At 35.4% G+C, this 23,742-nt stretch overlaps 1 protein-coding gene and 1 pseudogene across 1 annotated transcript; one reads left to right on the top strand and one right to left on the bottom strand.

The window, feature by feature from the left end:
* Positions 1–5,647: 5,647 nt before the first annotated feature.
* LOC121241363 (transcription factor bHLH62-like) lies at positions 5,648–8,637 on the top strand. Its single transcript, XM_041139099.1, has 7 exons — positions 5,648–6,859; positions 6,948–7,178; positions 7,264–7,329; positions 7,419–7,487; positions 7,587–7,658; positions 7,752–7,973; positions 8,081–8,637. Exons 1-7 carry the CDS (start codon positions 5,963–5,965, stop codon positions 8,168–8,170), a joined length of 1,647 nt encoding a protein of 548 aa, XP_040995033.1. The 5' UTR covers positions 5,648–5,962; the 3' UTR covers positions 8,171–8,637.
* A 5,367-nt stretch (positions 8,638–14,004) lies between these two features.
* On the bottom strand, positions 14,005–23,110 carry LOC121241488 (annotated as a pseudogene).
* Positions 23,111–23,742: the final 632 nt, after the last annotated feature.

The following is a 23,742-nucleotide window of genomic DNA, read 5'->3' as shown; positions in this document are numbered from 1 at the left end:
TTGGTAAAAAAAATTAATATATATACATATAAAAAACTTCTTCTTATCAGTCACTATTTATTATTCCACACCCCACATTTTATGAAAAATACATTCACATCCTATAAAAAATGACCTCACATCTTATAAAAAAAAACTATAAGTATGAAATGTGAAAGTGAATAGTAGCTGATGCATAGAATTCTTTATATATAAATATATATATATATATTCATTACAAATTTTAGATTGTAGGGCTACCCTAGCTAGGGATCATATATAGTTCATAGATATTGGATTATCTAAGTCCAAAAGATCAGAACTTGCCGCATAACATAAATGCTACACAGTAATGGATAATGTTTCTATTTTGTTCAACTTGAGAGGTACATGATGATGACAAGAAATTGATGTCGACTCTCTTTTAGTTTACATTGGACTTTCTTCTTTTGTACCTAACATGAATAGGATACATTAATTCAGTTTGGTTCTTGTTTTTCTTGTTTCCTAGTTTAATATAGATAGACACGTTCAATAAATTCAATGGGGATTTCAAGTTGTCCCTAAAGTGTAAGCTGATTATTTGGAATGAACCCGTCACCAAATTGTGGGGGGAAAAAATGAGTTCATCTTTTATCCGGACTTGTTAAAAACAAGTGACACATCATTGCTTTTCATATGTTGAGTACCCAATTCGATCCAACATATGAGTCTGTCTCTCTCCATCGCCACTTATAGTTGAGCTTTACCATCCTCTTCGCCAACCACAACAAAATTCGCCGCCTTCTCCGCCTAACAAAATTCTCGAAAAGAACAAAAACCAAAAGACATGCATAGTACACTCAAGAATAGAATAATGCTACTTTGACGCCTTATTTTAACACTTCATATATTTTAATTTTTTTTATGTAATAGTTAAGGAAGTGATTATTAGTGTATTGATATTTATATATATATATTTATATTTTAAAATGATAAAAAATATGAATAAAAAAATTGAAAAAAAAATGAAAAGTTACAGCGGACAAATATGAGTGGCAAAGTAACATCGCTCCTTAAGAATAATAGAACGATAAACGATATTTGAACTTCAAGACTTATCATCTAGGATTAGTTTTGAACTTGCACTTAATCATTTTCTTTCAAACTTGTGCCCATCTTATAGAGAACTTAATTTACATAGATATTCTACCATAACCCTTAAATTAAGTTTTATTTTTTTCAAGAAAAGTCAATGTAATACATAATGCCACGTCAACAATAAAAATAATAAGACGTAAGTGTAGCATAAAACATTACTCAAATACCATAACTCTAAGTTCTACATATAAGGTACGTAGTACGAAAAGATGGTTATCTTCTTGAACAAACCCACTTTATAATATCATCTTTTTCCCACCAATAGTATTCATATCATGCACTTCATTACCTTCCAAGACTTTTCCGAAGACAGGTTGTCGGTGGCTTAAAATTTGGTCTGATAATAGACCATAGACATCAATGATTAATATGTAGAGTAATCTTATATACAATCGTAGAGTGTAAACGTTGTATAATTATTTTAAAAAAAATGAGATTTACTATTAAAAAATTAATTTTTTTCAAATAAATTTTATATTTTTTCACTTTTTTTAAAGATATTACATGACATTTATACACATCACGACTGTAAATATCATTTCTTAATATATACTTATATCTGTTTTATTATCCTCACATCCAAGGCAGTAATCCTTCATTTGTTCCGTAGCGTACGACCTTAATATATATTTTTATCTATCTAAAAGATAAAACGAAAATGATATTTACAACTTTTTATATAATTATGAGGGTCATTCTTATAAAATAATTTATAAAAGTAATATTATTTTTTATAAATATCTTCATTTTAAAATATAGTTGTATAAAGAGTTCTCCGTACATGTATCAATACTCTATTTTAATCTAATTTAAATCTCAAATTTCTACAAAATTATTTTTAGAAATCATCAAAAAATAATATTGGGAGTGTATCATTGCTCCTTTATTTCTTAATCGGATTTAGCAAAGAAAAAGGGTAATTATAATTATCATGAGCCCTCCAAAATGCAATCTTATAATCAGTGGCTTTCCATATTTATTGGATAATATTCCAGTACTATATATAGATAATTAGTCATGTTGAAGAATAATCCCATATTGGTTGTGTACAAGGTCTTGGGCATGTTTATAAGCAATGAACAATCATCTTTTGTAGAACCGGTTTTATGAGATGAGTTAGACTCATAAATTTCTTCATAGTATCAGAGCTAGGTTCAGGACGAATGATGGCTCACACTACTTATCCCGTGATAAGGACCAGAAAAAATACTGACCTGCAAGTGAGGGAGAGTATTGAGGAATAATCCCACCTTGGTTGTTACAAGGTCTTGGGCATGTTTATAAGCAATGAGCAATCCTATCTTGTAGAACCGGTTTTATGAGATGAGTTAGGCTTATAAATTTCTTCAAGTCAGTGATGGATTGACAACAATATGCTGGACATGATCTAATAAGATATCAAGCTATATAATTGATTGCATAGAACTAATTAATAGAGATCTAATTTCATATAAATTTCATCATCATTGATGTAGCCCTAGTTCTTGTTTTGACTCAGGAAGTCCATTCTCCCACCAATCTCTTAGCCAGTACCCAATTTATTGTGGCCATACATTCCTTTGCATTGGCTTGGATTGGGAAGAAGCTTATAAAATTGGAAAAAATGGTTCATGATCTTGGATTCATGGGGAGTGCTCCTATGCCAAATTAAAATAAGCATAAGAATAATATATAATAGCGTTGAAGCTCGTCGTATGTGAGCAAGGAGAAGGACATATAGAGCCATATATATTTCAGGTGTGTTAGAATATAATTTAAATAATTAAATTTATCTCTTTGTATCAGTTTAAATTTCTTAGATAAGTTGTGATTTAACGTATATGTTATAATGATCAATCTATTATGTTGTAGTACTACTAGGATGTAGGACTTTAATTTGATGCCAAGTATCGACGAGCATTGCTCTATATCGAAACACAACTTTATTCTTTTGTTAAACAGTTTAAATGTTCTCAATTATTAAATTGAGAAATTAAAAGAAAAAACTCTCACAGAAGACCAAAATGGACTTCGTTGGGAAAATAAATTACTGACTCACATTATCAATCATAAAATAGACCAAATATTTTTAATTTCAACCCATAAATGGATTTAGTTACATATATTTTTTTTAATCGACAATGTATTAATCTCAGTCAATACAGTGCATGAAAGCTTTTTTTTTTAAACAAAAAAGGCGATAGACCAAGAAAGGATGTATCACTTATTGAATATTTATTTAGTAAATTAATATTAAGCTTTATATATGATTTTAGAAAAAAAAAAAACTTGAATCACATATTGAGTACTATAGCTCGTTTGAATGCTTGGAATATTTCAAATTTTGTGAATAATAGTTAAATTATTTGTGTTAAAACTTGAAATATTTTATTGGTTTTGAAAAATGAGAAATAATTGAATAAAAATATTATAAAGTTAAAAAATTGTTTGAATATAATTTTTGTTTTGAATTTCAAAAAAGTTGTATTGATTTTTATATTTTGTTTTAAAATTTGTAAAAGTTATGATGATTATGTAATGATTAGATAAAATTGAAAATTTGAATTGATGAGTATGTTGTGTTTGAGTGATGTTGAGAAGAAAATTATGAAAAATTTTTCAAAATTTTTCATTTCATCTTATTACTCAAACGTACATTATAGTTCTTCGATTACAAGCCGAAGTGAGAGACACACATTTTGATTACAAATTTTTTAAATTTTTATACAAAATAAAATAAATAATTTAATTTTTTAAAATTTTAAAATAAAAATAATATTAAAATATTATAGTTTAACAATATTTTATTTAATTTTTAAATTTAATCTTAACTCATTTTATCTCTTCTTCAAAACCAAACGCGGTAATTTTAAAACTGCTCTTCTTTCTACGCCACGCAAATAAAATTTTAGTTTGAATAATCTTCTCAAGCCCACGTCATGAACATGTAAATGCACCGCCCAAAGCATCTATGGTCATCAATATTGCCTTGGTCATGGCACAAAACCAAAGATTGTAGGGTACCACAATCACCTCATGAAGTTGCCAAATTGTGCACGCTGCAGCCAAATCTGATGGGGGGTAATAAAAACTTGAGAAAACTTGTTCTTCCTTGCCTTTAGATTGGGAAACAAGTACCATCAATAATATCCACAGCCACGGGTAGGGGACTGGTGTTCTTTGCTTGTAGTTCTAAGAAACTGAGCTCTACTCATCACATGAAAACCAGTCGGCTTCTTATGTGAAGTCGACACTTCCGAAAATATCTTATTTTCAAGCTTGTTTTTGGTCGCGTGTCCTTGATATATAAGTTTATCGGAACAATTACCATAAAAACTGATAAACGATACTTGTAATTTTAGAATATGTAAATTTTGTGTGTTGAGGAATAATTTCACATTATCTATAAATAAGATCTTAGACATGTTTATAAGAAATGAACAATTCTCTCTTGTAGAACCTGTTTTATGAGATGAGTTAGACCTATGAATTTCTTCATGATATCAGAACCTGCCACAGGACGAATGAGAGCCTACACTATTTATCCCGTGACAAGAATTAGAAAAAATATTGACATGTATATAAAGGAAGGTGTTGTGAGGTATTGAGGAATAATATCATATTACATGTAGATAAAGTTTTAGATATGTTTATAAAAAATGAGTAATTATCTCTTATAAAACTGATTTTATGAGATGAATTAAATCCATAAATTTTTTCATTACAAACTTCCTTTAAAAAATGGGAGTGCCGAAGTTTATCTATCTTAAGACGGTATCTAAAATTATTCTAAAATATATATTGATTTTCTTTTTAATGAGTGAGGCGATCCTCGAAGGAGCACTTCTGTTCTGCACCTCTCCTATAGCAATCGGTAGAATTGTAGCTTAGTCTGGACTTATTCAACGTTCATGACCACTTATTATGGACTTTTTCCTCTTATCTTCTTTTTCTTGGCTTAGATATTGTGGACCTCAAGAATTGACTCTCAACCCCCAATTCATGCTTTTTGTAATGCTCGCCAATTCACATCCCCATTGTTCTGCATAATTCTTCTGTACAGGATTTTGTCTGGCCATTTTTTTTCTGCTACATGTTGCACCAATGCTTTCAAGCTCCATTGACTTTTAAATACCATACTCTCTTTTCTATGGATGGCTCTACTAATCTATTTTGCTTAGATAAAGAACAAAGAACAAGAAAAAGAAAGAAAGAAAACAGAAACGAATCTCAGACCTTTCTTTAAAGAGTTTCATGAATCATGGCCAACGTACAGATCATCTATCTGTGCAGAGGAGTTGGGCAGGACATTAGGTACTTACTGTTGTGACGTCCAAGGCCCAGCAACACCTGGCTTTTAGTCCTTCCACCTTTTGCGGAGGGAGATAAAGAAATAAGAATTTACCATTATGAAAGAAATATGAAAACAGAACTTTAAAAAAAAGGGTCAAATACAGACTTTTCTTTCATGGTTATTATTTTTTTCTGGTTGTTGTTTTGTTTTTTCTGTTCTTTCTTGGCTATTTATCTTCATCCCCACACTACCCATCCCCTTCCCCCCACCTCTCTCTCTCTCTGAGCTTTTGCTTAGCTTTTCTTGACCAAACTTATTCTCCTTCTCTCTCACCCAACTCTTCCCAATTAGCTCAAATGCTAAATGCAATCATTTTGAGCCCACATTCAATCATTCTCCAACCTCTCTTGTGTTTGCCACAAAACCTTGCTTTATATTAACACCAAAATAAAGCAGGACCCCCCCAAGCCTTTCAACAAGTTTAGACCTTTAACTGCTGAACCATCAGTTTTAAGCCCTCAACTTTGTTGGATTTTAGCCTCTTTTATTTATTTGTTTGTTTGTTTCTCCATGGAGAACGAGTTCTTTCAAAATGCAGGAATGCATTTTGAATCCTCAGCTTCAATGTCATCCATTTGGCATTCTCTTTCATCATCGGCCATGGAAACTCGAGGGACCGACCTGAATTGCATGTCCGACCAATCCCCAGATTGCCTTCGGAATCCCAGCTGGGAAAAGTCCACGGATCATGGCATACACTTTGATTCAGCCCTGAGTTCAATTGTGTCCTCCCCTGCAGCGTCGAATACCAACTTGTCCCATGACAGCTTTGTGATCAGGGAGTTGATTGGAAAGCTGGGAAACATTGGCAACTCCGGTGACATCTCGCCGCATTCTCGGCCATTTTTGGCTTCTTACATTGGTGGAAATAACAGTGCCAACACTTCTTGTTATAGTACACCTCTGAATTCTCCTCCTAAGCCAAACGTGCCTAGGATGGATCACCTGATAAAAGAAAACTTACCCAGTTTGGGAAAATCAATGCCTTTGAATTCCAGTGTGGCAGAATTCTCTGCTGATCCTGGGTTTGCAGAGAGGGCGGCCAAGTTCTCCCGCTTTGCCAGCCGGAGTTTCAATGATCGGACGAGCCAATTCGGACTAAACAACGCTGAAGCACTTTATAGATCGAATCTATTAGTGGAAACTGAGAGCCTCTCCCGAGTTTCAAGCAGTCCTTCTCTGAAAGCAGTCGGATCTCAAATGCGTGGCCAGGAAAACTACAGTTCTCCAATGCAGGATCGAACTGAACTGGCGTGTTCTCAAGAGGAATCCACAATCTCTGAACAAATTCCAGACGTGGAGACGGGGTTGAAAGGCTCCAATGATTTGAATCCCAGGAAAAGAAAAACCGCTTCCAAGGGGAAAGCAAAGGAGCCGAAATCATCACCATTTGCCAATAGTACAAAGGTATGGACTCGAGAAGTCAAATCTCATCCAGTTTTCCGATTTTAATTTGGTCGAGCATCTAATAAATCTGGGATTGCTTTGATTTCAGGTGGCTGAAGCTAATGGTAATTCGAATGCGAAGCGATGCAAGCCGAATGAGGCTAATGGAAAGGAAAATGGCCCTGTTAAAGCAGAGGAGGAAGCCAAAGGCAGTACTAGCAGTTCAGGGGATGAGAAACAGAGCAAAACTAACACAAAGCCTCCTGAGCCTCCCAAGGACTACATTCATGTCAGAGCAAGAAGGGGTCAGGCTACTGACAGCCATAGTCTCGCCGAAAGGGTGAGAATTATGAATGAAATTCTCTCCAGATCTTCATATTATGTCTTGCCAAGCTTCCCCATTTACATTTCTCTGTTTTCAACAGGTCCGAAGAGAGAAGATTAGCGAAAGGATGAAGTTTCTGCAAGATCTTGTACCTGGTTGCAATAAGGTTTTGAGAAAATCCCCAACTTTGAATACAGAGGATTGATTACTTGAATTTTTCCTTTAGTAATATTGGCTATGATTCCCCCATTTTAGGTAACAGGAAAAGCACTTATGCTCGACGAAATTATAAACTACGTCCAATCGTTGCAACGTCAAGTCGAGGTTAGTTAAAATTTGGTCAATCAACAGTTCGTGAAAGGTGTTTGATAATTGAAGTTTTCTTGCTAATTGGGTTTTGTACTCTGTATGTGTTGGATGCAGTTCCTCTCCATGAAATTGTCTTCTGTCAATACCAGGCTGGATTTGAACATGGATACTCTGATATCTAAAGATGTAAGTTTTATTCTTTTTTACGCAAGAGCTTTCCTTTCTCTCTACATTCCCATTTTCCTGAACTGGAATCTCTCTTCATCTTTTGTTTTTTAGATATTTCAATCAAACAACCCTTTGCCACACGCAATATTCCGATTAGATTCCAGAGCATCTGCTTTTTATGCTCACCAGGCCCAGCAAGATCCAGCACTGCATAGCAACATATCTAATGGGACAGCGACCCAATGCTCAGTGTACCCCTTAGATACTGCACTATGCCAAAGTCTCAGCGTGCCATTACCTCCACTGAATGGATATAGGGAGAGCGTTTCTCAAGTAAGTAATTTTCCACGGTATTCAGGGAAAAGAACAAAGTCATTTTCGACTCTTTCCTCTAGCCTGCAAAAATTTATTACTCTATCTAAATCTCCCTTTGTTTCCAGTTTCCAATGTTCGGTGAAGATGACCTGCAAACCATTGTACAGATGGGTTTTGGTCAAAATCCTAGCCAGGAATCAGCAATGCAGCCATAAAGATTCCGTGGTTAGGAAAAAATAATGGGGAAATCAAGTTTTGCTTGGAAATGAGTTTAATAACAGCAAAGTTGTGATCCAAGATAAGTATTGATATCATCCAAGCTCAGATCAAGCATCATATGTATAATCTGAGCTCTGATTGCACCACTCATCAATTCAAGGCCCCGAGATTCGAAGAGGCTGCTGTATATACAAAGATATTTATTTCAGACCATTACATGAACTACTGAACCATTCATCTTTAGGTCAAATGAAGTGAACTTTTTTTTTTTTTTTTTCCCCTCTGTTTTCTTTTCGATTTTCATGTCAATGTGATTTTGTTGTCTTATTTTCCTGGATAAGTTTTTTTTCTTTAGAAGTATCCAGTGTAAAATCCCATAACCAATTCTGTCTTTTGGTGCAAAAGTCATACAGCACCATATGTAAGATATTAATTACAGTGCTAATTAGAGGAAAGGTTTTCTCGCAGCTTTCATTTTCAATCCTGTTTGGCATCTTGTCGTTTATATCAGAAGTATTATACCACTTGGACAAGAAATTTGACGATTGTTTTCATAAATTGCATCTGGGTCATGTCAATTGCACAGTGTTAACAGTTAAATCATATAAATCTGGTAGATTTGATTCTGATTTGGTTGTAACCAGCTGTGTAAGTGGGACTTTGCACTCAGAAAAGTCTAATTTGAATGATTAGGACATTTGGTTATCTTCAGATGGGGTCAACCATAATTTCTGCCTGATTTTGGGCTCCTGTAATTTTCATACTTAACCAAATGCAGAAGCTTCTGTTCCCTTTTCACAGTCCAGAATAAAAAAAAATAAAAAATAAATCCAGGAAAAGGTTAGAAGGTAGAACCGCTCCTTTAACAAAAGTTAAATGAGTTTAGAATATTAAAGAGCATAAAAAGGAATCCCAGGTTGGCAGTGGTGAGATTCTGACTAGGCCCATTGAATCAAGTAACTTTTATTACCTCACCTACTCTTAAAATATACTGTGAATATGGAAAAAAGGGTAGGTAGTGGAATTCAGGTTCGTAAAGATACCCTTAAAAAATTTGGCTAATATTTTTTTAAGAGGCTGTTAGTTGAAAATCCAGTTTCTGGGGTTCAGCAAAAGATTTATGCACTGCAGCCTTAACCATTATTATACTGAGGTTCCATTATTGGTCTGCAAATTAGTGTATTAATATATTAATTAGCAGAAAGATGCTTTGAATGTGGAGCTGTGTATAAAATATTTACATACCAATTTATTCAATAATAAATACATAGCTAGTACACCCAAAACAAAAACTAAATTATATCCAGAAGTAATGAATGATAAGAGAAATTTTAAAGATAGTGGTATTAATGGATGCTCATCTGACAGTTTTGTCTCAGAAAAAGTTTAGAAATGTCCAATCATGATGCTAGGTTGGTATTTTGTAATATATTACCCCTAATTTAATATTCTTTGGCTGTTTCATTCATATTTTGGAGGCATAAGTTGGATTGATATTCCTTGAGATTTTGCAAGAAAAAACTGGTGAGTGATTGAAAAAATTAATATAGCCTTCTTCATAAGCACAAGTCAATTAGGCTTGGCTGGCACCATTTTTCCACCTCTCATCTTTAAAATTTGAATTCAGAAAGAAATTCATGAGCTTAATTCATTTCATAAAATTAGTTATATAAGAGAGGATTATTCATTCTTTATAAAAATGTTCAAGATTTTGTCCACATGCAATGTGAGATTATTCCTCAACACCCTATCTCATGTGCAGGTCAGTATTTTTTCTAGTCCTTTGTCACGGGATAAGTAATGTGAGCTCACATTCGTCCTGTGACACTCTGATACCATGAAGAAATTTATAAGCCTAACTCATCTCATAAAACTGATTCTATAAGAGATGATTATTCATTTCTTATAAACATGCTCAAAACGGTAATGTAGGATTATTACTCAACACTCTAATCATCTGCTAGCAAAACTTGTTTAGTTTTACACATCTCTGCATTGGTGTGCAACTCATTCATTTGTAACCTAGTGATTTTTTGTTTAAATGCAAAATGAGCAATAGCAGTTTCGTCCTCTTAATTTGCACTTTTTTTTTTCCCTTTGAACTTCACTGTAAAATGATCCTGATTCCAAGAATTCGGGTGGCGAAACTTGAGTAGAGACACATATGAAATATTGTAAACTTTTTAAAACAAACTCCTATCTGGTTCATCCTTTCTTTTCAAAAAACTAAACCGAGTGAAAGTGTAGCTCAGTTAATATCATCTAAACCTAGGTCCTATGAGTTAGACATGATGTTTCTAGCAAGCTTCTTAGAGCAGGGAATTTTCAGGTCAATTGTCACAATCAAGTCCTGAAATCCACGTTCTTGATTGAACGTAAAAACTTCGACTCTCCGCGAATCACATATATATATATATATATTTCCCACCTAACGATGAGAATATAAGACCCTACCATTAAAGGATGTTTGGGCAGATTTAAGGGACAGAGAGTGGTTTTTTAGTTTAGAAGGTACAATTCTATAATGATCATTGAGATATATAGGCATCTGATTAACCAATCTGTCACTGTTCTATCCCTCCTTTTGCATCAGGTTCTGTTTCTTTTGCCTCAAGAAGCTTTGTCTATCTCCCAGCTTTTCATTTGGGTCGTTTTCTTTATTTTTCCTTAGAGGAATTAGACCTTCTTTTTTTCCCCCCCTCCGGGGGGGGGGGGGGGGGGGGGGGGGGGGGGGGGGGGGGGGGGGGGTTTCAACTTTGGTTGGTGCTTTCCTTTTGTAGAGGATCAGGAAAAAAAGAACACACAGGCTGTGCTGAGAGAACCCATCATTTGTTTCAACAATATGCATTATTAATTTCTTTCATGCTCTCCAACTGTAAGCGTGTGTTTTGTTTTTCTGCATTTCAAAGGCTCTCTCTCACAATCACAAGCCAAAATCCATCCATCCATCCATATGTTTAGCTGAATGCATCGATCGCCATCAGTCCTGTCTGTTTTCCTCTTCTGATCTATATCGCATTGAGATATTGGTGGAAAATCAAAAACTTATTGATGAAGTAGACAATCAAAGAGACAGAATGCTCACTGCCCAAAAAATAAATAAAAAAACAGAGAAAATGATGTTTTTTCTGAGGTGAGCTTCAACATGTGAGACGCGTTCTCTGGGTCCCGCACATAGCAAGATCAGGAACTTGATCTGAGTCCTTAGATCAAAACTCCGAGAGCGACTTTTCCCCCTCATCGATCGTCATGAAGGTTAAAAAACTAAAATTAGCCCGTGGTCAAACAAGCATGCAGTACTGCTGCTGCATTAATATGAACTTCACAAGAGAAGGACATGCACTTATAATTATGGAACAAAGGAAAACTTGACGATCGAAACCCTTTTTTCTTTATCCTAAATAATACGTCTTGTTCTTCTCGATCCTTGCTAGCTGTTTCGCATGAGTTACACTGAATGCATGCATTAATCCCTGGTTAAAATTAAATATACGTACGATCGATCGAGCTTGGTGGCTTCTGTCGGGAGATAATACAAAAAGTTTTGTTAGCACGATACAACATTTGATTGGTTCATCGTACGTACTGCATTGTCTACCAAAAACTACTTAAAATATATTGCCACTAATTACGTGCATAAAAAAGTTGTATAATTTGGACGGTGCATGTTAACTTGATCTTACGTAGCTTTTGTGTCATGCATATGTAATTGACTGAAAGTAAGTCTTATTTTTTACGCACCCAACATATCATTTATAAGTTTTCCACGTTAATTATATTAAAAAATAATTAATTTTTTTAATTTTTTAAAGTTATAATGTGTCTCATTATAAGTGATATGTTAACATGCGGAAAGATATTATAATTTGTATCATGTCGTTTAAAACAATTCCCCCTAAAAAAAGTTCTTGCCAAGTAGACTACAATTGGGCTGATCTCACAGCAGGCATGCACACGACTATCTATTACAAAAGTGAAAGACATAGGCCCAAGGTCTTTTTCTAGCATTACCTGCTTAACTTGGTCAAAGTTGATATGAATATTAAAACATGTTGCAATACGTTCATCGATAAAGCTGCCAGCTTGATATTTCTTTAATTTCTTTCTTCTACGGATGTTTATCCTTATGATGCCATATTATACATTCACTCTCTTTTGCGTCCTTCTTCCCCTGACCATGCATGTTCCTGCCAGAAGCTCAGCTTCCAGCTTGGGTTGTTTGCTGTATGTTCTTGGAATCATGTCTATCAGAGTATCCTTCCAGCACCACCATTCACCCGTCATTCCCATTTGTAGTTCCTCATCTTAACACCATTTCTGTGACCAACTTTAATGCCATCATGATATCTGGATTGTTTTCTGTTTGGAAGTTCTTGTGAGTGAGAGTTTGCAAATAAGTTGGGAAGATGTTTTGAGAATGGAATGATCTGATCCACTCATGGAAAGTAGTCTTCATAGGTCGTCCTCAGATTCAGGTCTTGAAGAGCTGAGCAAACTAGAAATTTCCAAGAAAACTGGAAGAAACCGTTTGTATAGGGAAGGAACTCGCTCTTGCACTCAGTTTGTTTAGTACTGCCTCAAGAGTGAGAGAAGCTTGTCGTCTGCCCTAGGATTTCAAGGGGTCAGTTTCTTAGTTATCTTTCTGGAATTCATTGACGAGCAGGTGAGTTGACTTCTAGGACACTGTTTTGAGTAATGTTGGAAACTATTTCCCAGGTTTTCGATTGGGAATCAGCTCACTTTGAGCGGAGACACAGGACATTGTGTTTTGAGCGATGTTGGAAACCATTTCCCAGGATTTTGACTGGCCGATTCTGCTTACCTTGGGCGGATGCCGCGGATCGAGCAGATCATTAGATTTTTTTTTTTTTTTAAGTGCAAGAAATATTGAATGGTCTTTCCAAATCAGGTCGGTTTGTGCATTTATTTCTATTTTTCATAAAAAAATAATGATACCTCAAATTTTATTAATAACTCTCATTTTTAGCATAGAAATATCTTTTACGGGTACAAAAATCCAATAACTAAAAGTATAATTAACTATGAAACCAATAAAGAATGAGTCGTGCTACATAGAAGCCTCACAACCTGCACACCACTTAAAAATATGTGATTCATAAATTATGAGAGTAAAATGATAAAATCACATATTTTTAAGTGGTGTATGTTTAGAATTTTTCATAAAGTATAACCATGCAACCAATAGGAAATCATACTTGCTTTTTTGGGAATATATGTTTTGAAAAATTACTTTTAACCATAAAGAGATTCGTATAAGTCACGTTAATTTGTAAATTTACTTTTATAAATCTCTTTGTAATTGTAGTACTCTTCATATGTTTTATTTTTTTGAATAAAGAGTTAATTTATCATTGTTGTCTCAAAGTTGCATTTCTTAAAGTTGTCTCAGGATGGCAAAGTCATATGATCTTCAAAAAATAGCGAAGAGGAAGTAATTATCATATTCAACCACTTTGTTAAGTATGGTACTAGGTAACTTGCTCACCCAAGCCAAGCCAAGCGAGGCAGGAATTGGTAGATTATTACATTCATTAGAGAAGAGAATGGAGTTCTCCATCCAAACAGGCCAATTATTAAAGCATGGAGAATATGAAGCAAATGAGACCTCCACTGGTAAAAACACTGATTTTTCACAAATTTCTTCTATTAATACTAGGTTCGTAAATAAGATTGTAATGTCTTTTAACTTCTCAATGCCAATATCAAGAAGTCCCACATTAAAGGAAAACAAAGAGTAGTTGAACCCTGAAAACTAGGCAATTACTCTAATCTTCACATAAGGAAGTTAGAAGTCTATGTTGCAGCCCACTTATGCCTTGCTCTCTATATTCACAGGCTTAGCTTCCTAAGCTTCTTTTTCTGCATATCAGAACCAAGCCAAGTTTAAGCAACGCAGTCAGTCCCAAAATACTCAACATAGCCAGTCCAAAGAATGTTAGAATTCGCTTACTCTTGATTCATGAGACTCCAACGTCTTTATTCAACTTGGCAAACATGTTGCCATAAAACTTGGCCTCTTTCTTATTATATTCCTTCATATTCTCCTTCAAGGTCTTGTGCTCAATCTTCAGATCCCTATTTTGACACAACAAAATCAACAAATTAGCTAGATATATAGACTTGTGTTGATTTCAGTCTAGTCTGTGTTAGACATAACTAAAGTCACCTATAGATTTTCACAACTTTTTGTGCTTTTTGGGGAATAGAGAACTAAGTCGGCTACATAAACTATTTGGAGATGGCACATACCTATAGTCAGGGTCAATTTCAAGAGCTTTTTTAATATCAAACTCAGCCAGATCCAAGTCTGCCAGCTGAATATATGCCTAAGCCCTTCTGTAAAGAGCCTTAACATTTTTACTTTCATGCTCTAACACCTGCAATTCACAAACAAGTAAGTCATAAAAGGATATGGCCTAGAAGACAATACGCAAACAGCCATAAAACTTTGGACTAGCCACTATTAACCTTGGTGCATAATTTTTCAGCCTCCATGTATTCTTTAAACTTCAACTTGCAAGCCGCATTGTTCAGATTGCAGGCAACCTTCACTGCCTTGGCTTGCTTCTTCTCCTCCTCTCTATAGGAAGAATCGTATTCAATGTACTTCATAGCCTACACAAACAATAGACAGTACAATTCAAAGGGATAAAGCACCCAATAACAGTAAAGATAATAAAATTGGTTGTTGTCTTCTGACATATTCCTCAATCTATTTACATTTTCATATCTCTTGGAAGCCTTTGCATATTTACCGGCCTTGAACAATACATTTCCTTCTCCCTTCTTATTACCAGCAGCTTCAATTTTTTCCCCAGTGTTCATATCCCATGATTCCTTCTCCTGAAAGAATCCATTATAATATACTTAAATTCAACGGCCAGATAAATTTATAACCAAAAGCAAATGCATTACAAAATCTACAACCGAGGCCAAATTGATGAACTAACCTTAACAAAAGATACCAGCTGAACTTCATAGTAAACCGTAGAGTTGGGAGGAACCACAACCAACTCCTGTTGGGAGTTAGAGTCGTCAAATGCATATTCAGATGTGATAGTCAATACGGCAATCTCACCTTTCTTCATTGTCATCATAACTTTATCAAGCCCATCAATTTGCTCTGCCGAACAAGCTCAGTCCACTAGTAGATCAATACATTGAAAAATCAAACAAAATCACTAATCAACAAAAGGCTTACTCCAATATTTACCATCATCTGGCTTGAATTCAAATAGCTCAACTCCATCACCATGGCCTCTCTTTAAAAATACTGTACCATCTTGCAGTTTACCAATCAATTTCACTGCCAGATACAAAATGATGGAATTTTTTAGGTCCTGTACTGACTCCAACATGTTGAAAACGTTTATTTCTAAAATTTCTAACTAACATTCGACAATAGCTCAATCGTTTGGTTGCTCATATCCCTCTCATTCCTTCAAGATCTTCTTAATAACCTTCTTGTCATCTGTAACTTCAGTTATAGCCTTCCATGATACCAACTCAAGAGTTATCTATAGTATAGCATTTGGCGGTACTGCACCCTTACCACAAGAAGTTGGCTTACCTTGTTCCCCAAATGCATCTGAAACCAACAACCAACAAATAAGAAAATCATACTTAAATAATAGTCCTCAATATGACCAACTCCAACGTGATAACTTACATTGTGGCTTCACTGTGAGAAGCACCCTTTCCTTTTTTTTCATTATTTTAACAGTCCGGGACAATGTAGGGCAGAAATTACCAGTTCACAAGTGGAGGTTGCATTATGTTAAGCAAACAACTATCTCAGAGTAACTATTGTTGTTTCATAAAAGTGCGGAGAAAATACCTTCTTTGACAGTGAATTCCACTGCATCTGATTTTGCAACGAGGGTTCCATCCTTGAGGCAAGCTTCATACTTAACTGCAACAATAACAAAGAAGGGATCAATGAATTGTCAGCTATTATCACTGTCATTATAAAATAGCACAACAAATGGAAAAATTTACTAAAAACATGTAAATAAACACTAAAAACGTATAAGGTACCTAACAGTACTTCATCAAGCTCCTTTGTAGGGCTGAGCACCGACTGTTTCGGAGTTGGAGGGCCCAACTTCCGACTCCAACTCCGACTTTGTTGGAGGTAGAATCCGACCTCTGACTCCGACTCCGACTTGTCGGAGCAGAGTCGGATTTTTTGATTTTTTTTTTTTTTTTGTCTTTTTTAACTTCATATTTGACTCACTTTTTAAAAAAAATAAAAATTTGTGGGCTTTCAAATTTCAATTTTCTCAACATTACAATCTAAACTAATTAAACTTTTGATTATAACAAAAAAATACAACTAAATAAAACAAGTAACATACCAACTTTTGATTAAACTTTTGCTATAGTGATTTTAATTTAGTATAACTATATGATAGTATTAGTATACTAATACTAGTATATCACTATAGTTAATAGTACCCTATAGTAATATAACTATATTAGTATTAGTTATAGTGATTTATATTTTAGTATAATAACTATATTAGTATAAGTTATAGTGATTTAGTATAGTTATAATACTATAAGTTATAACTATAGTCTATATTAGTATTAGTATTAGTTTGATTAGTATAATTATATATTAGTATTTGCTATAGTGATTTTAATTTAGTATAACTATATAATAGTATTAGTATAAATATTATACTAACTATATCACTTATTGTATTAGTACACTAATGTCTAATACTAGTATATCACTATAGTTAATAGTATCATATAGTAATATAGTATTAGTAATTAATACTATAGTGATTTATATAGTAATTTATATATAGGCTTAAAGTAGTTTACTAATTTATATATAGTAATTAATACTATCAGTAATTTATATGAATAATACTTTAGTTATTATACATTAGTATTATATGTTATTATAAATTTATAGATTAGTGTTTACCATTAGTTTTACAATATTACATGTTGATGTTATTATGCATCTTAGTGTTTATAGTATATTATATATACATTAGTATTACATGTTATTATATTTATACATTAGTAATTTAGTGTTACATGGTAGTAATATTGTAAATTTGTAATAGTATGATATTTACATATAGTCATAATCTAAACTATTATTAGTCAATTTAGTCTATATATTATAGTATAAATATATTATTGAGTTTAACTAACTATATAAGATACAGTTGTATAAAATTTAAATAATTAATATATAAAAAAACACATATTTTTATAAAATATGTATAAAATTGGAGGTGGAGTCGAAGAGCCACTTTAGAGGCGGAGGCGGAGGCGGAGGGTCGGAGTCGAATCGGAGTGGAGCCGGATTGTCGGATTTTTGCTCAGCCCTACTCCTTTTGGTTCTCCCATTTCTCTCATTCCATCAAACTCTTCTTAAATATCCCACCATCCTTACAAGTAATTAAAGAATGGGACCAGGGTATTAAAACCATGAAGAAATGTGAAAATTCTATTCTTCATGTCAGGCAAGTAGTACTTCTCATCAAATATCCTCTTATAAAAGGAACAAAAATTATGACATCTTGTAAAAATCGTAGGGAGACCTGTTATAGGAGCCAAACTTCCTAGCCAGAAGCCAAGTAATCTATAGAATCAAATTTAAAGCATTTTGGCAATACTTTTCTTCAACATCCAAGGAGAAATACCAAGATGATAAACAAGAAAGGACAAAGTATCATATGTTCATTCACAAAGTAAAAAGCGTTACAGTAACCAAAGACTAAACAACACTATAGATTTTTCAAGTATTGATATAGGATAACTAAATTATTGAGACGTGAAAGGAGAAATGCAAAGCAAAATGTTCTTGATCACAATTATAAGAGAATGTTATGCGAACCAAATAAAAGGTTGGGCATTGTGAAAGCACGATAAGAAAATGCCTCCAAGCAACTACATGTCATCTTGAAATTTATCGACTCCATAGGTTGAACATTACTCTTGATTGATCACTTATAGTTACATTGGGCATCACTTGCAGATATTCAGACAAAAGTTCCTGATTAGTACAATCTAGTTCCTTATTAACATGTCATTAATTAAAAGAATATAGGACCCTCAGCTTCACCTAGAGGTATGCAAACTAGAAAGTATCATAAACTAGACCAAGTAAATTCATAATATATTAGCCAAAATACACCAACACCCAAATTCCAAATAAACATCCAAATAACAAATGGCGCACCTTGTTCAAGATTGAAATTGAACGGCGTCCCCCTGTCACGGCTCGAATCGAACTAAGTCCCATCGAGCAGAGTCCCCATATAATGCACTAATCAACAACAATAACAGAGAAAAAGAAAATTTTTTAAATAAAAAAATAAAACAAAATACTCCCAGAGATTATGAGAAGAGCATAAGAGTACCTTCAACCTCGTCACTGATATCGGGAGTGTCCCAGCCTTGACCTTCCTTGAGAAGCTTCTTCTTCAACCCTTGACTTCCGATCTCCATCTCCTCGTCGACCTTGAGAACAGAGCTCTCATTGGGAAGATCCATGTTAGGAGCTCAACTAGTTGAGTTGGAGATAAAGGATGAAATGAAGCCATTACAGTAGTCTATTGGAGGATAGAAGGAAATTACGTATTTCAACAAAGGAATAAAATGCAGTACCTTGAAGCATTGAAACGACACAATGTAGTGATAGCTGTTAAACGATGTAGTTTTTATTTTTATTAGAGTTGTGCGTTTTACCTGTAGTAAGTTAGAGGGTTATTTTGGTCTTTTATTATCAGTCTGTTAGATAGGAGAGGACGAGTACTTAGTGGGGGAGGAAGAAAGGAAAAATCATTCTGGAAAATATTCTGAACATTTGTTGTTTTCATTTGGGAGTGTTGAGGGAAAAATGAGTTAATTGGCATATTCTTGTGAAAACCTATGCAAAGTTGAGTTGTAACAAGTGTTGATGCATTGATACATGAAAAAGATTGAAGTGTGCTCAACATGGCTCGACTGGCGCTCGAGCGGAACCTTCCAGAGTGGTTCGCTCGATGTGCGCTCGACTCAGCGCTCGAGCGGAACCCAGGCAGAGTGGTTCGCTCGAGGTGAGCTTGACGTGGCGCTCGAGCAGAACCCATCTAGAGTGGTTCGCTCGATGTGCGCTCGACTCAGCGCTCGAGCAGAACCCATCCAGAGTGGTTCGCTCGAGGTGAGCTTGACGTGTTGACGTAGCGCTCGAGCGGAACCCATCCAGAGTGGTTCGCTCGATGTGCGCTCGATGTTGCGCGCGAGCAAAACTCATCCAGAGACGTTCGCTCGACACCTCGCTCGAGCGGTTTCAGAAGATAACGTGCGCTTGACCTTCGCTCGACACCTCGCTCAAGCCAATATTCAAGACAACCTAAAGATTCATGTTTTGAGCGCCGTGACTTGCTGGGACTATAAATAGAACAGATCATTTCTGTTCTGTGGTGTGGAAAAATAGTGCAAAACCCTAAGTGTTTCAAGAGCCAAAGAGAGAAACCTTTTCCTCCCTTGTGAATCTCTCTTGGACAAACACATATCCACCACACCACACTCAAGATAAAATCTTATTCAAAGTCCATTGAAGTGGACGTGTTGTTGGCCGGAAGGTTTCCGGAGCTATAGAAGGTCGGAGTTCCGACATTACATGCGTGTAGAGATCGAGTGGGTCACTCGTGATGTTGCAAGCCAAGTTTAGGAACTACAAAGGTTTTGTGAGTGTCTCTAAATTGGTTGTAATAAACTTTTTCTATAGTGGATTTTAGGTGGTGGCTTACACCCGGAGTGGTTTTAGAATTTGAAGATGTTCTTCAAATGAGTTTTCACTTCGTGACCAAATTCCTATGTTGATTATTTGTATGATTTGTGTCATTTTTTATTTGCTTCTTGCCATTAATTTTTATTAGTCCACAAAATTTGAACTGCACCTATTCACCCCCCTTTAGGTGTTGTATGGGATAGAACCACTGCTTTTTCAGGGAGGAATTGAGGACCTCGAATACCCCAAGGCGTAGCCATTATCTTCATCTTCGTTGTTCTTGATTCTTCTTTTATTGTCTATATTACTGTTCCTTTCACTAGGTTCATAACAATTGGTATCTAGAGTTATCGATTCTTCATGGATGTAGTACATTTCAATAAACAACAATTGCTGGTGATGGAAAAGAGTTTGGACAAATTGCTGCATATGAGTGAAATACTAGATGACTTGTAGCAAAATTGCAAGAGGATGAAGCAATCTCTCATGGAGTGGCAAGACCAAGAGGACGAAGAAGACTTGGCAACTACGGATTCAACCAAAGAAACACAAATATCAAGAGTGCATGAGGAAAATGGAACGAAGGATGAAGATGAAATCGTGAAGGAAGAAAAAAAAAGGCACTCGAAGTGGAGGAGATAATGGCAGTGGTCACGATATCTGTCTCAAAACCCATTTTTCCCTTGCCAAGCTCAAACGCCAACACTGGAGTCGCATTGCAGATCTCATAGATGGTGATGCTTTGTTCTCGGGGTGAGCGCTGGCATGCGCAAGAGAGAGGGTATCCGATCCCGATAGTGTTGAATTTTAGGATCTCCATTCCTCACCATCCTCATTTGTCTCTGACCGCTAACTTCTCTACAACCCTCTATCCTTTCCCAAAAAATCCATTGTCTGAAATCGATTTCCCCATCCATTCTTATAAGCCGATAGGATACCCAAGTTTTTGGTGATGAGGCACAGGGGCCACAACATGAACGTCTTGCAGTCTTCCGATAAAAAAATGAGAGTCATAGAAGAGAACTCGATCACATCCTGTGACGCTGCCTCCAGTTTCCCTCTTGATTTCGTTTAAGTTGATGTCCAAGTGACAAAAGATGGCTGCCTAGTCATTGTCCATGATGACATGATTCTCTTCGAAAATAATGGTAATGTGTTTGAGAGAAGGGTTACAGAATTTTCTCTTCCAGAATTTCTTTGTTGTGGTCCCCAAAGTGAGCACAGCAAGGAGAGAGACACTCTGAAGAGAAAAACCAAAGATGACAAAATTATGAAGTGGGATGTTGACACGAATGACCCTCTTTGTACCCTTCAAGAGGCATTTCAACAAGTGGAACCCACTTTGGGCTTTAATATTGAGTTAAAATTTCATAATCACATCATCTACTAGCCAAATTGTCTCATCCATGTCATCCAAGCTACTTGGAAATTTAATTTCCTCATGAGATTTGTTATCCCCAAAAGAATTCTAGAAAAAATGGCTCAAGTTGCAACAAGACCCAAATTAGTTATCTCAAGAATCTCTAGGATTTTTCTTCTCTCAAATTGCAATTTTTTTTATTGAGTTCGTCTAATTTTCTACGAGTGTTTATTGGTGATATAACCAAGGTAAAGGGCGAGGATTCGTGGATTGGTATCAACTTGGGGATGACATACTCATGTCGGCTTGTTTGGCAACATGCCCAAGAAGATATCAAAGCTGATATTACTGTGGCAGCACTGACCAAGGATGAAAAGCATTTGGTTTGATGAAGATTGTTGAAGTAGGCCGTATGTTTGAGTTTGCTGAGAATTTGATGGGTAGGAAAATTTTTGCTCACTATTTGTTTGATTTATTGCCGCTTAAAGTGGTTTTTGAACCTTTTGATAGAGAAAGGGAAAGAACCTTTGTGGGAATGAATTGTGATGGCCAGGATGTTATGGATGATTGGCAAATGGAGGAATTGAACAATTACTCAGATGATGACTATTTGATTTTTGGCTGTTCAGGCCAAATAGAATTTTGTTCTCATGTGCCAGTGTGGCGGAATTTTGTGGACCAATTGAAGCGTAAAAATCTCAAGGCAATTGGTCATGGGATTTCAAGTTAATTTCTAGAGAAAGTACGCGAAGTTACAAAACAATTCTTCGCACTACCAATGGAAGAAAAGCAAAAGTATGCTCGAGCAGTGAACGAGGCTGAAGGGTATGGATATGATGTTGTAATGTCACAAAGGCAAGTTCTTGATTGGTCCTATCTCCTTGCTCTCAATGTATTTCGAGAAGGCCAAAGAAGACTTAAGCTTTAGGCCCAAAACCCAACTCACTTTGGAGAGATCTTTCATGAATATGGAACACAGATAAAGTCTATGATGGAGTACAAGGCCATGACAAAGTCATTGAAATTGGAAGATGATAGCTTCTCAAAACAATTTTGAGAGCCTACAATGATGCAAACAAGGTTTAACTTCTATCCACCTTGTTCCAAGCCGATCAGGTTCTTGATCTTGAACCTCATACAAATAAGTCAGGAATTACAATGCTTTTGCAAGATGGGGAAGTAGAAGGCCTTCAAGTTTTCATAGAAGTAGAAGGTCATGCCTTCTCCAAGACCATTACGATTGAATCCTTTATTCCTGTAAAGTTGAAGTATAACGACACCTTGTGGACAAAGTGCTTTAAGGAGGGAAAAATGTTAGGAGCCTAACTGGTTGAGTTGGGGATAAGGGATGAAATGAAGCCATTACAATAGTCTATTGGAGGATAGAAGGAAACGATGTAGTTCAGCAAAGGAATAAAATACAATGCCTTGAAGCGTTGAAATGACACAGTGTAGTGATAACTATTAAACGATGTAGTTTTTGTTTTTATTAGAGTTGTGCGTTTTACCTATAGTAAGTTAGATGGTTAGTTTGGTCTTTTATTATCCGTCTGTTAAAGAGGAGAGGACAATTAGTTAGTAGGGGAGGAAGAAAGGAGAAATCATTCTAAAAAATATTCTAAACGTTTATTGTTATCATTTGGGAGGAATTGGGGACCTCGAATACCCCAAGGTATAGCCTTTATCTTCATCTTCGTTATTCTTGATTCTTCTTTTATTGTCTATATTATTGTTCCTTTCACTAGGTTCATAACAATTCAGGTTATCGTTCATCATATCCCCCACCGACGGCATATCGAAATCCTCATCCATCTCTCCGAAGCAAAACCGAAAACAATTGACAGTTCTAGATAGAGAGAGCGAGTGAGAGAGAGGAAAGAGCGAATGAGAAAATTCTGGAAACTAGGGAGTGAAAGAGAGTAGTAGTCTGAGCTGAGGAGATTGGGAAAGATTTGGGTTTTTATGGATGGCGTGAAAAAAGAGAAGGGAGTGTTTTAGGGTTCTAGAGTGTTCCAAATTGAGGGGTGATGGGTGCACGAAAGTGCACTCTAAATACCCTATTATTGGACTAAAATGCTAAAATGTTAATAGGAATCATTGAAATTAATGTATATTCTTGAATTGAGTTTCTATTTACTTTGGGATACTCCTAAGCAGATTTTTATGTTTAATTTCAGAGTCTATAAAAGAGCACGTACAAACCCATTCAAATTCAAAGGACTTTCAAGTGGGCAAGATGTTGGAACAACCTAAGAACTTTCAACGAGTGTAGGACTCTTCAAATAAGGATAATGATAGGATTTGAGAGTAATTCGGATCAGAGTCTAAAATGCATTAGGAGACAGAATAGACATACTTTAGTATTTTAACCATAACTTTCCACTCAAATATTGGATTGATGCGATTCTTAATGCATTGGAAAGCTATCTTAAAGAAATACAAAG

The sequence above is a fragment of the Juglans microcarpa x Juglans regia genome, chromosome 7S (genome assembly GCF_004785595.1).
Source record: "Juglans microcarpa x Juglans regia isolate MS1-56 chromosome 7S, Jm3101_v1.0, whole genome shotgun sequence".
Lineage (NCBI taxonomy): Eukaryota > Viridiplantae > Streptophyta > Magnoliopsida > Fagales > Juglandaceae > Juglans > Juglans microcarpa x Juglans regia.
The sequence above is the reverse complement of the archived record's forward strand: the minus strand, read 5'-3'. Positions and strand labels throughout refer to the sequence as shown.

What these genes read in the sequence shown, in the direction of transcription:
- LOC121241363 (XM_041139099.1), top strand. Translation starts at nt 5,963, where the DNA reads ATGGAGAACGAGTTCTTTCAAAATGCAGGAATGCATTTTGAATCCTCA. An exon ending in CGTTGCAACGTCAAGTCGAG is followed by an intron (nt 7,488 to 7,586) that starts GTTAGTTAAAAT and finishes TGTTGGATGCAG; the next exon opens with TTCCTCTCCATGAAATTGTC. An exon ending in ATAGGGAGAGCGTTTCTCAA is followed by an intron (nt 7,974 to 8,080) that starts GTAAGTAATTTT and finishes CTTTGTTTCCAG; the next exon opens with TTTCCAATGTTCGGTGAAGA.